Raw genomic sequence first — 13,344 nt, forward strand, 5'->3', positions numbered from 1 at the left:
CAGCTGGAGTTTTCTCTATACATAGCTGATAGTTGCACTTGCATAATGCACACATTATTTATGCTTTGTTTCATTCAGCCTGCACTTTCTGATAATACATTTAAGTCAAGGTTAGTCATTTTGATTTTCCTGTACTCTCCCAATCCTGAAGTAAAAAAGTACCAAAGCCAGTAGCGACGTGTCCTCAATAGGCTCTACATCCTGGTTGCCATCATCCATCCTGGAATGTTCCTCCAGTAGGGAGATTCCTGCTGTTGCGAGTTGTTTTTACACTGACTTAGGAGGGAGCTTATTTTTGGGCAGGCTCAACCACCCCCCCCCCTTCACATGTGAAATTTATGTCAGAGAGAGCAGGAAGTAAGCTCCGCACTTCATGCCTGGGTCTTTTACAAAGATCCACGGGGAGCTCCGTGCCATGTAACACCAGGCTGTGCTTCTCCCTGTGGAATTACGCCATGGATATCCGGGGGAGACACTGCGCTATACTAGGCCACGCTCCCCCCAGCATGCACACTTATGCCTCCAGGGAGTCACTGCGCCATACTACGCAGTGCACCTACTGCTGGAGATGATGTTTGCCATCACTTGGTGGACCTACTTTGCCATGTCTGACCGTCCTCTGCAGCCTGGCTTCACAGCTTGTTGATGATGGAAGCAGCCACCCCAAGATAAAACTTCTTCACCCCCCAGCAGCTCCAGGGAACTGTAGGTCTACCTCAAGAACAGGAAACCACTGAAGTATATAGCGAGGCTCTGCCTTTTAAAGCTGCATGTTTCCTATCCTTGTGGGTGGACGCTCTCTTTCGATTCAAGGTTCTTTCATGGGGAGAGGAAAAAAAAAACTGTGCAAGTTTCATCAGTGTTTTTGTGTTCCAATTTTCATCTGTATTTGGCCAGTATATCCATTTTTACTACCAGGAAGTGTAGAAGCTGATTTTTCAATCACGTGCAGTGCACCTCTCTGAAGCCAGGATGCTTATACCCAGCTTCATAGGCAGTTACGCTGCTCAAATAAGTTGCTGGCATGCGCAGGATTTTCCAGAATGACGCCAGCTCTTGGAAATCACGTTATCACGCCCACAGGGTAGAGATAACATGGAATTAGGCCGACTTTTCTGGGGAAATAACGCCCCATTGACTAGTCAAAGCCCTAATTAGCATAGGAAAAGTGGAGCGTCTAAATTATTTTTTAAAAACATTGAATTAGACGAATAACATTATACAGGCCTGGTTAGACAGGGAATTTAGTCATACAGATAGCTTGCAGACCATAAGGAACCTGACATGTTCCCTTTAATGGCACTTGTTTAGGAAAGCTCTGTGGCTATATCAAGTGCCAAGTTATACTGTACTTGATAACAAGCAGTCTCTCCCTACATCTACTATGAATATAAAAAAGAAAGGAAGAGACCCGCTGACAGGACAGCTAAAACGATTATAAAATCACCAAGAATCTAGTGTATAACTATGATCAGAAGGAACAGATCTGGTCTATTACTTTGCATTTTCCTAGCCTGCAGAAATACTGTCAGCCAGTGACTCCTAATAGTAAGGGAAACATAATCCCAAGTCTAGTAATTACTCCATCATGGAATAAATATATCCATGCCCTCTACATAACACTATTATAACCTTGTTCAGCATCTCTGGCAAAACTGGCTGTGCTCCATTCAGGAGCCTGTCTCAGAGCTGGCAGTGTTCAGGAGGTAACAGTATATGGGAAAGACAACGCAACACAAGAATTCAGAATCCTCAGTCAGGAAGACAAAGAAATTACCGGACAGAAGAAACAAGAATGCACAGCCAGCAACTTTAATGAAGATATAGGGGGTGCACAAGTCAAGCAAAGCACATAATTGAAAAAAGGAGAACAAGACGCTTGACCATAAAAGGCTCTCACTCCAAGGATATACACAAAGAGTTAAAAGATTATTTTATTTGTGCATAGCATATTAAAAACAATGACAAAATGTGATAAAGTGCACACAAATGTAAAATAGACACCAAAGACCGTATATAATACCCAGTTTGTCTTCCTAAAGGTATAAATAGTTGGCCATAAAAATTCACAAAGGTGAGACCTGTATAAGGCTATGTGCGCACGTTGCGTACAGTCACTGCAGAAATTTCTGCAGCGATCTGAAGAGCACATGTGCTCTTTAAATCGCTGCAGAAATGTCCGTAGTGAAAAAAAAAAAAAAAAGACGATTCCATGCGCTCTGCCTGCAGCTCCTGCCATAGACAGAGCAGGGGCTGCCGGCAAAGCGCACGGAAGAAGTGACATGTCACTTCTTAGAACGCAGCGCTTAGGCCGAAGCCGAAGCGCTGCGCTCTAAAACGCCACGTGCGCACGGCCCCTGCACAATCTCCATAGACTGTGCAGGGGACGCAGGACGCATGCAGTTACGCTGCGCTACAAAGCGCAATGTGCGCACATAGCCTTATATCTAAGAGTGAAACAACTCAATACATATCAAATAACAATTCTACCTCTGAATTCTAATGGTCAAGTATAAATAGAGTGACCTAATAATCAAACTATTTTGGTACGCCAGTACCTACAGAACCATCCTGAGCAAATAGCTAAAAGATGACCAATTGCTAGCTAGGGGTAAGAAAATAACCCAGGTCAGTGGTTAAAAGAATCTAAATCCACCATCCTATATAAATACAGTCCCTATTGTGGCAAATAGCTCATAATAGAGGGGGAAGACCTGGCCCGGCGCGTGTCGCTAAAGCAGCTTCATCAGGGGCAAGGGGTGTCATCAAGATCAGCGATGACACTCCTTGCCCCTGATTAAGCTGCTTTAGCGACACGCGTCGGGTACTGGCGTACCAAAATAGTACCAAGTGCAAGGCATTCCATGATTAAGACCTATTTAGGTTGAAACGCGTAGGAAATAGCTCCTCTGTCTTGCCTTTCTATTTTTTGTCTTGCTTGGATGGAATATTTTTATTATCAATAAAGAATCTGCTTTTAAAGAAAATCTACTTTCTCCTGGAGTTGCTGGAATTTCTCCTTTTCTTCTTGATAAAGTCATGTGCCAAATATTTGGTTGGTAGCCCGTGGCGAAACATTTATACTAATCTGTGTCACTAACTAGTGCCCTAAAATCTATTTTAAAAAGATATCAATAGAACAGTCCAGATTTGATCAATTGAATTTGCTACATAATCCTGAAAGTCCTCATTACCCAGGCACCAGTATTTGGATATTAAAATACGAAGGCCCCAATTAATTAAACCTGGCCTTTCGTACACCAGTTTTAAGAAGGGTTGTACACCGAATTCATTAGGAGACACGTCAGTTAATGAATTAGGCGCATCTTTTCAGTGGGCTGTGCCTCGCTAGAAATGTTACTCCACTCAGACTGGAGTAACGTTTCTGGCATAAGAAACGCTTACACTACTAATGAATTTGACGACCAGGGGTAGCCACACCCCACCCCAAGTCTTTCATAGTGCTGCCCATTTGAGCAGATTGGCCTCAAAAGTCAACATTTTTTCCCCAATCCGCATTGCAAAAAAGTGAGACGTTTCCAGTTGTTTTATGTCAAAGACACTGATGAATCACCCCTTGAAGAACAAAAACAGGTCTGGACAAAGCCTAGCAGCCATGGTGGCTATAAAATAGGACTGGTGACCAGGATTATTTTATGGCTCTAAATGCACAAAGCTAAATGTGCTCGCTACCAAAAAATACTGCGGGTGATATTATAGAGGACTTATCATAGGTCAAAAGTGGACAGTTTTTTCTCTTATTATATTTCGGTTACTCTCAAGTTTGCAGTTTTTTCGTTTGTTTACCCATCACATGGTTCCAAAGATAAAGGGTCATTTTGTTAATCTCATTACCATCTTTACACCCGCAAATATGAGGTTATTTTGTGACACTTAGGCTAGCACTACAAGTGACATACATGTGTCACATAAAATGCTCAGAAAAGCTGTGCAACATAAACATCTGCATAATTGGCCTGCCACAAGATGTTGGAACGGTGACTTTGCCGGGGATGGTAAACATGACTTTCACTGAAAAAGAGCTTGGCCGCTACCTTAACGTTGATGGCCTCTCCTTCAATGTCTAATATCTATCAACGTCTGACCAGCCGGGGTGCGACACCCGGCACCGACCCTCACCCGATCAGCTAGTCTCAGTGCCAGCAAGTGGCTGCTCTGTTTTCTGATGGTGGCAGGTTACTGCGTAATGTGCACATTAATAGGAGGTGGCTGTGCAGTAGCCAACCATGGCCACTATCAGTTGACGGATCAGTTACTGAACAGAACCTTTCCGGGCCCCCTGCTGCTGCCACCGACAGAGAACAGCTGATCAGCAGTGGTACCGGGTGTCAGACCCCGGCTGATCAGGCATGAATGACCTATCCTAAGGATAGGCCATCAGCGTTAAAATAGTGGCCACCCTCTTGAAGTCTATAACAAATGAACTGATTATACCTAGTGTACTGTGACAGAAAATCCAACACACAAGGAAACATTTGTGAGTGTGCAGTAGTCGTAAGAGGTCACAATACAACACTGTAGGAAACTTTTAGATGCAATGTCACAATTTCAGTCTTGCCCGACACATCACCATATGGCCATAACCTTATCCTTACAGTGTAATAAAACCAGCGCTGTAAGAATCCTTATTCATAAGCTGCAGGTTCTCCTAAAACAGGCAATTAATGCAGGCTAGCAACATCTCATGAATAGACTCCTGCCTCACAACGCCGATATATACTGCATCTATAATGGCCACGGTTAACACATCAATTACACAGCTTAAATCAATGGCTCACTAATTCATACTGCCCAAATGAGCCTACAGGTTCTCTTTAAAGGGCTATTCTTGTCTTCAATATTAATGCTATGTCCACAGAATATGAGTGAAGGATAAATGTGTCAATGAGGGGAATCCCACACTCAGTCAAGACTGTGGAGACCCGCGGGTCTGAAACGGTGCCTTCCCTTCCTCCCGACAGTCCCGAAATGAAAACACGGCCAGTCTAGATGGAGTGAAAACAGGTTAGTCACAGTTTATTAATTTCATAGGTAGAGAAGGGCCCTTCAATGTCATTAGGAGCTCGTCGCCGCAAACGTGTCTGAGACCGACAGGCGAACAGCCAAAGAGCGGTTACGACCTTTGCCCCCTCTCCACCTTTTCCACTGTGACGTAATTTCAATAACAAGGGTTTCCTCTCTATTCATTTAACATACAATTATTCTGTCAACACCAAAAAAAAAAAAAAACTTTTATGTACTGGGAGGATACAAACAATCAATGATAAATCACCAACAATAAAAATCTAGTCGATAAAAATTAACTTTTATTAAGTAAGAATTTTTAAAAGAGAAACATGATGTTTCAGGAAGGCAGACCCCCTAAAAGGGGTTAAGAAATATATCACAAATTGTTATTATGTTGGGAACACAACACAATTTTACATAATTAGTGTCACCTCGTATACATGGTGTATATAATAATGGAACAATATGCTAAATAAATATATATAGTAACATGAGTGTGTTTATAAAAAAGCAATCATTCCAACCAGCTGATGACCAAAAGCAGCTATCAAAACATATACCTACGGGGTATCACAGAAGTGCAAGTAAGTGTCCCACACCCTCTCCGACGCACGTTTCGCACTTGTAGCACTCCTGGAGTGTTATTATGGATAACACATGGAGAACACACGTGTGCCATAAACACGGCACACGGAGGACAATACGCACCTTTGACACGTACGTGAAAAACGTGCGTGATTTTCACGGATGTGTGAAGGGGGCATAAAAGGGAACCTGTCTATTTACTCATGCCACCAGCACCATGAATACTGCGACATCAGACAAAGCGTAGTTAGAAGATTCATAGGGAGAGATGAGACCATTCTGGCTTTGCCAAGCACTGCTCCAGGTGGTAGACAGGTCTATATCATCGGTATACATTGCAAGATACAGTATCTATCAGTCAACTGCATCAGTGCTGGATGAAGATGGTCTATGGTTCATGATCAAAACTTCACAGCATGTCTCTGAAATGCTGAAGCGTTGCAGAGAAAAATGTACCTGGCAGCAATAGTGAAGCAAGGCTTTCATTCATGCCGCCCCATTATAGGGCAACATGAATTGACTTAAGAGGGAATCTGTGAAGAGATTTTTGCTATGTAATCTGAAGACTGCATGATGTAGGGGGTAACAGGTTTTAGTGAAGTGTCTCTTATCACACTGTGCAGTTGTTTGCCTGCAATGTTTGGTCTAGCTTCAGGAGATTATCAACTTTGCTGGACTAAGTCAAGTAGTCTGGCACATCCCCTGCTGTGATTAGCAGCTCCATCTCTGTAGACTAAGTACATAGAGCACCTGATGTGGGCACGGGCAGTTTTCTAAGCTCTGCTATATTCTAAATCTAAAATTGTGCCAGAAAGGCTGCACCCAGTAATCTAAGTAATATATCGTTGGGATTCAAGATCTCTGCCCCTACATGATGCTGCCCTCAGATGAGGTAGCAAAAACCTGATGACAGATTCCCTTTAATAAAAAAAAGGTGTTGTCTCAGGACATGAATTCCCAACTACATAGCATAGTGGTTCATACAACCACCAGACCAGGGGGATCACCACTTGGAGCCATGGTGGACCAGGCACATCCATACCTTCCATGGACTGCCTTTTACTGCAGCATCTTCCCTTGCAGCTTAGAAACAGGTTTTTCCCCCTTCATGTAAAGCTAGCAAATCAAGTCCAAGTAACCAGCCTGAGAACTAATATATTCTACTTCACACCTCACTACTGATCTGGGGCACGATAACGCAGGTACATAGTAATCTAGGTTATTTCATGCTCAATACTATCATTTACCAACACTGGAAATTACAGCCTCATGGAAACAGCAAGAATGTATCACTCTCACTACCCACTCATTTCCTACCAATCGGAAAGGCCACGGCTTCAGTTGGCCCAGAAACATCCTCTATGCCTAACTACATGAAGACAGTACACAGAGTAACCATAAACGGAGGGTCAGTAAAAGTGATACTGTATATACCCTTTATTAAATACATTTAAAACTGACACCCGAAATAGCAATCAATATAACTAAGTGCACAGAAGATAGGAGGAAAGATTCCACCTTACAGGCTTATCTACCTGCTGCGCACTACCTGACAGCAGGCACTGACCTCCACTGCCAGGTAGTGCGCAGCAGGGAGATAAGGCTGTAAGGTGGAATCTTTCCTCCTATCTTCTGTGCACTTAGTTATATTGATTGCTTTTGGGGATTTGTCAGTTTAAAATGTATTTAATAAAAAAAACTGTTACACGTTTCACAGGGTTTCTTCTATGTAAAAAAAGAACTGCATGAAGACACCAGACAGAAGGTGCAATCTCCATAGGAATCATTTGTTTCCCAACATTACAGGTGACAATAAGAAACTCCGATACAACTATATAATGTTCAGAAACATGAGGGTCCCGGGTCACAGGGGGAGACGAAGAAAAGGCTGGAGAGCCATTGTACCCGCTACACAGGGCACTGAGTTATATGAGGGGCTCACATCAATGGCTGCATGCACAAGCTCTGTAATGAACTGTTGCACCCCAATAAGGTCAGGGCGGTGAGGTGTCATCAGAGGAAGAGCACACACACACTGCACACCCTGCTCCCAGACAGCACAGGTCAGTGCAATCAGGTGTCGGGGTAGTGTGTCATCAGTGACAGAGCAGGTAGAGGAGCGCACACACTGCACACCCTGCTCCCAGACCCCGGCAGCACAGGTCAGGGCGGTGAGGTGTCGGGGCAGTGTGTCATCAGTGGCAGAGCAGGTAGAGGAGCACACACACTGCACACCCTGCTCCCGGGCAGCACAGGTCAGGGCGGTGAGGTGTCGGGGCAGTGTGTCATCAGTGGCAGAGCAGGTAGAGGAGCACACACACTGCACACCCTGCTCCCGGGCAGCACAGGTCAGGGTGAGGTGTCATCAGTGGCAGAGCAGGTAGAGGAGCGCACACACTGCACACCCTGCTCCCAGACCCCGGCAGCACAGGTCAGGGCGGTGAGGTGTCGGGGCAGTGTGTCATCAGTGGCAGAGCAGGTAGAGGAGCACACACACTGCACACCCTGCTCCCGGGCAGCACAGGTCAGGGCGGTGAGGTGTCGGGGCAGTGTGTCATCAGTGGCAGAGCAGGTAGAGGAGCACACACACTGCACACCCTGCTCCCGGGCAGCACAGGTCAGGGTGAGGTGTCGGGGCAGTGTGTCATCAGTGGCAGAGCAGGTAGAGGAGCACACACACTGCACACCCTGCTCCCGGGCAGCACAGGTCAGGGCGGTGAGGTGTCGGGGCAGTGTGTCATCAGTGGCAGAGCAGGTAGAGGAGCACACACACTGCACACCCTGCTCCCGGGCAGCACAGGTCAGGGCGGTGAGGTGTCGGGGCAGTGTGTCATCAGTGGCAGAGCAGGTAGAGGAGCACACACACTGCACACCCTGCTCCCGGGCAGCACAGGTCAGGGCGGTGAGGTGTCGGGGCAGTGTGTCATCAGTGGCAGAGCAGGTAGAGGAGCACACACACTGCACACCCTGCTCCCGGGCAGCACAGGTCAGGGTGAGGTGTCGGGGCAGTGTGTCATCAGTGGCAGAGCAGGTAGAGGAGCACACACACTGCACACCCTGCTCCCGGGCAGCACAGGTCAGGGCGGTGAGGTGTCGGGGCAGTGTGTCATCAGTGGCAGAGCAGGTAGAGGAGCACACACACTGCACACCCTGCTCCCCGGCACCACAGGTCAGGGTGAGGTGTCGGGGCAGTGTGTCATCAGTGGCAGAGCAGGTAGAGGAGCACACACACTGCACACCCTGCTCCCGGGCAGCACAGGTCAGGGTGAGGTGTCGGGGCAGTGTGTCATCAGTGGCAGAGCAGGTAGAGGAGCACACACACTGCACACCCTGCTCCCGGGCAGCACAGGTCAGGGTGAGGTGTCGGGGCAGTGTGTCATCAGTGGCAGAGCAGGTAGAGGAGCACACACACTGCACACCCTGCTCCCAGGCACCACAGGTCAGGGTGAGGTGTCGGGGCAGTGTGTCATCAGTGGCAGAGCAGGTAGAGGAGCACACACACTGCACACCCTGCTCCCGGGCAGCACAGGTCAGGGTGAGGTGTCGGGGCAGTGTGTCATCAGTGGCAGAGCAGGTAGAGGAGCACACACACTGCACACCCTGCTCCCAGGCACCACAGGTCAGGGTGAGGTGTCGGGGCAGTGTGTCATCAGTGGCAGAGCAGGTAGAGGAGCACACACACTGCACACCCTGCTCCCAGACCCCGGCAGCACAGGTCAGGGTGAGGTGTCGGGGCAGTGTGTCATCAGTGGCAGAGCAGGTAGAGGAGCACACACACTGCACACCCTGCTCCCGGGCAGCACAGGTCAGGGCGGTGAGGTGTCGGGGCAGTGTGTCGTCAGTGGCAGAGCAGGTAGAGGAGCACACACACTGCACACCCTGCTCCCGGGCAGCACAGGTCAGGGTGAGGTGTCGGGGCAGTGTGTCATCAGTGGCAGAGCAGGTAGAGGAGCACACACACTGCACACCCTGCTCCCGGGCAGCACAGGTCAGGGCGGTGAGGTGTCGGGGCAGTGTGTCATCAGTGGCAGAGCAGGTAGAGGAGCACACACACTGCACACCCTGCTCCCGGGCAGCACAGGTCAGGGTGAGGTGTCGGGGCAGTGTGTCATCAGTGGCAGAGCAGGTAGAGGAGCACACACACTGCACACCCTGCTCCCGGGCAGCACAGGTCAGGGCGGTGAGGTGTCGGGGCAGTGTGTCATCAGTGGCAGAGCAGGTAGAGGAGCACACACACTGCACACCCTGCTCCCGGGCAGCACAGGTCAGGGTGAGGTGTCGGGGCAGTGTGTCATCAGTGGCAGAGCAGGTAGAGGAGCACACACACACTGCACACCCTGCTCCCGGGCAGCACAGGTCAGGGTGAGGTGTCGGGGCAGTGTGTCATCAGTGGCAGAGCAGGTAGAGGAGCACACACACACTGCACACCCTGCTCCCGGGCAGCACAGGTCAGGGTGAGGTGTCGGGGCAGTGTGTCATCAGTGGCAGAGCAGGTAGAGGAGCACACACACACTGCACACCCTGCTCCCGGGCAGCACAGGTCAGGGTGAGGCTACCAGTGAGCAGCAGGTAAATTATTCAGCACCTGCAGACACGTCCCCTACACCGGAGACAGCAGAGCAGATCCTGCCGTCCTCAGCCATACACATGGGGACCAGTAACCCCTGCCCTGCTGGACACAAGCTCAGGGCCTTGCTTACCCTGCACCGACATCCGAGCAAACTTTCATCCAAGCAACAGCAGCAGCTCCCGGTGCCCCCGCCGACACCGCGCTCTACCCTCTTCGCCCCTCTATGTAGCACGGTGGAGTAGAGGCAGCATGGAGTCCAGGTACACGACAGAAGGTGGTGAATGAGCAGTGCCTCGGCCCCAGCCTGGCACACACGAGCCGCTTCCACTCTCCTTATCCCCCGCTCTTGTTCCGTCACCTCCCGCCGGCTCCGCCACCTACTGACAGCGCCGGGCACAGACCCGCTCTCCGGCTGCCTGTTCTGTGGTGACGTCACCGGAGCACGCAAAGCGCCAGACACAGCCCCGCCCCCTCATTATTCTATTTTTACTACATGGACGCTCCCCCCCTCTGTATCCTAAACACATACACACTGCTGCTCACCTGTGTGCTGCATGCTGGTCTCTACTGCCACATACATGTACGGTGCCTGCTGGTCTCTACTGCCACATACATGTACGGTGCCTGCTGGTCTCTACTGCCACATACATGTACAGTGCCTGCTTGTCTCTACTGCCACATACATGTACAGTGCCTGCTGGTCTCTACTGCCACATACATGTACAGTGCCTGCTGGTCTCTACTGCCACATACATGTACAGTGCCTGCTGGTCTCTACTGCCACATACATGTACAGTGCCTGCTGGTTTCTACTGCCACATACATGTACGGTGCCTGCTGGTCTCTACTGTCACATACATGTACAGTGCCTGCTGGTCTCTACTGCCCCATACATGTACAGTGCCTGCTGGTCTCTACTGCCACATACATGTACAGTGCCTGCTGGTCTCTACTGCCCCATACATGTACAGTGCCTGCTGGTCTCTACTGCCACATACATGTACGGTGCCTGCTGGTCTCTACTGCCACATACATGTACAGTGCCTGCTGGTCTCTACTGCCACATACATGTACAGTGCCTGCTGGTCTCTACTGCCACATACATGTACGGTGCCTGCTGGTCTCTACTGCCGCATACGTGTATGGTGGCTGCTGGTCTCTACTGCCACATACATGTACAGTGCCTGCTGGTCTCTACTGCCACATACATGTACGGTGCCTGCTGGTCTCTACTGCCACATACATGTACAGTGCCTGCTGGTCTCTACTGCCCCATACATGTACAGTGCCTGCTGGTCTCTACTGCCACATACATGTACGGTGCCTGCTGGTCTCTACTGCCACATACATGTACAGTGCCTGCTGGTCTCTACTGCCCCATACATGTACAGTGCCTGCTGGTCTCTACTGCCCCATACATGTACAGTGCCTGCTGGTCTCTACTGCCACATACATGTACAGTGCCTGCTGGTCTCTACTGCCACATACATGTACAGTGCCTGCTGGTCTCTACTGCCACATACATGTACGGTGCCTGCTGGTCTCTACTGTCACATACATGTACAGTGCCTGCTGGTCTCTACTGCCCCATACATGTACAGTGCCTGCTGGTCTCTACTGCCACATACATGTACAGTGCCTGCTGGTCTCTACTGCCCCATACATGTACAGTGCCTGCTGGTCTCTACTGCCACATACATGTACAGTGCCTGCTGGTCTCTACTGCCACATACATGTACAGTGCCTGCTGGTCTCTACTGCCACATACATGTACGGTGCCTGCTGGTCTCTACTGTCACATACATGTACGGTGCCTGCTGGTCTCTACTGCCACATACATGTACAGTCCCTGCTGGTCTCTACTGCCCCATACATGTATGCTGGCTGCTGGTCTCTACTGCCACATACATGTACAGCGCCTGCTGGTCTCTACTGCCACATACATGTATGGTGCCTGCTTGTCTCTACTGCCGCATACGTGTATGGTGGCTGCTGGTCTCTACTGCCACATACATGTACAGTGCCTGCTGGTCTCTACTGCCACATACATGTATGGTGCCTGCTGGTCTCTACTGCCACATACATGTATGGTGCCTGCTGGTCTCTACTGCCACATACATGTATGGTGCCTGCTTGTCTCTACTGCCGCATACATGTATGGTGCCTGCTTGTCTCTACTGCCACATACATGTACAGTGCCTGCTGGTCTCTACTGCCGCATACATGTATGGTGCCTGCTTGTCTCTACTGCCACATACATGTACAGTGCCTGCTGGTCTCTACTGCCACATACATGTACAGTGCCTGCTGGTCTCTACTGCCACATACATGTACGGTGCCTGCTGGTCTCTACTGTCACATACATGTACGGTGCCTGCTGGTCTCTACTGCCACATACATGTACAGTCCCTGCTGGTCTCTACTGCCCCATACATGTATGCTGGCTGCTGGTCTCTACTGCCACATACATGTACAGCGCCTGCTGGTCTCTACTGCCACATACATGTATGGTGCCTGCTTGTCTCTACTGCCGCATACGTGTATGGTGGCTGCTGGTCTCTACTGCCACATACATGTACAGTGCCTGCTGGTCTCTACTGCCACATACATGTATGGTGCCTGCTGGTCTCTACTGCCACATACATGTATGGTGCCTGCTGGTCTCTACTGCCACATACATGTATGGTGCCTGCTTGTCTCTACTGCCGCATACATGTATGGTGCCTGCTTGTCTCTACTGCCACATACATGTACAGTGCCTGCTGGTCTCTACTGCCACATACATGTACAGTGCCTGCTGGTCTCTACTGCCACATACATGTACAGTGCCTGCTGGTCTCTACTGCCACATACATGTACAGTGCCTGCTGGTCTCTACTGCCACATACATGTATGGTGCCTGCTGGTCTCTACTGCCACATACATGTATGGTGCCTGCTGGTCTCTACTGCCACATACATGTATGGTGCCTGCTTGTCTCTACTGCCGCATACATGTATGGTGCCTGCTTGTCTCTACTGCCACATACATGTACAGTGCCTGCTGGTCTCTACTGCCACATACATGTACAGTGCCTGCTGGTCTCTACTGCCACATACATGTACGGTGCCTGCTGGTCTCTACTGTCACATACATGTACAGTGCCTGCTGGTCTCTACTGC

The 13,344-nt window shown here is 49.5% G+C and overlaps 1 protein-coding gene across 2 annotated transcripts in view; it reads right to left on the bottom strand.

The window, feature by feature from the left end:
• GRAMD4 (GRAM domain containing 4) overlaps window positions 1-10,609 on the bottom strand; it is a 179,028-nt gene extending 168,419 nt beyond the window's left edge. For both annotated transcript variants that reach the window (XM_075345114.1, XM_075345113.1), the window contains exon 1: window positions 10,314-10,609. In XM_075345114.1, coding sequence (XP_075201229.1) covers window positions 10,314-10,342 — 29 coding nt within the window. In that variant the 5' untranslated portion in view covers window positions 10,343-10,609. The remainder of the gene's footprint in view (window positions 1-10,313) is intronic.
• Window positions 10,610-13,344: the final 2,735 nt, after the last annotated feature.

Source organism: Anomaloglossus baeobatrachus, chromosome 4, assembly GCF_048569485.1.
Source record: "Anomaloglossus baeobatrachus isolate aAnoBae1 chromosome 4, aAnoBae1.hap1, whole genome shotgun sequence".
Lineage (NCBI taxonomy): Eukaryota > Metazoa > Chordata > Amphibia > Anura > Aromobatidae > Anomaloglossus > Anomaloglossus baeobatrachus.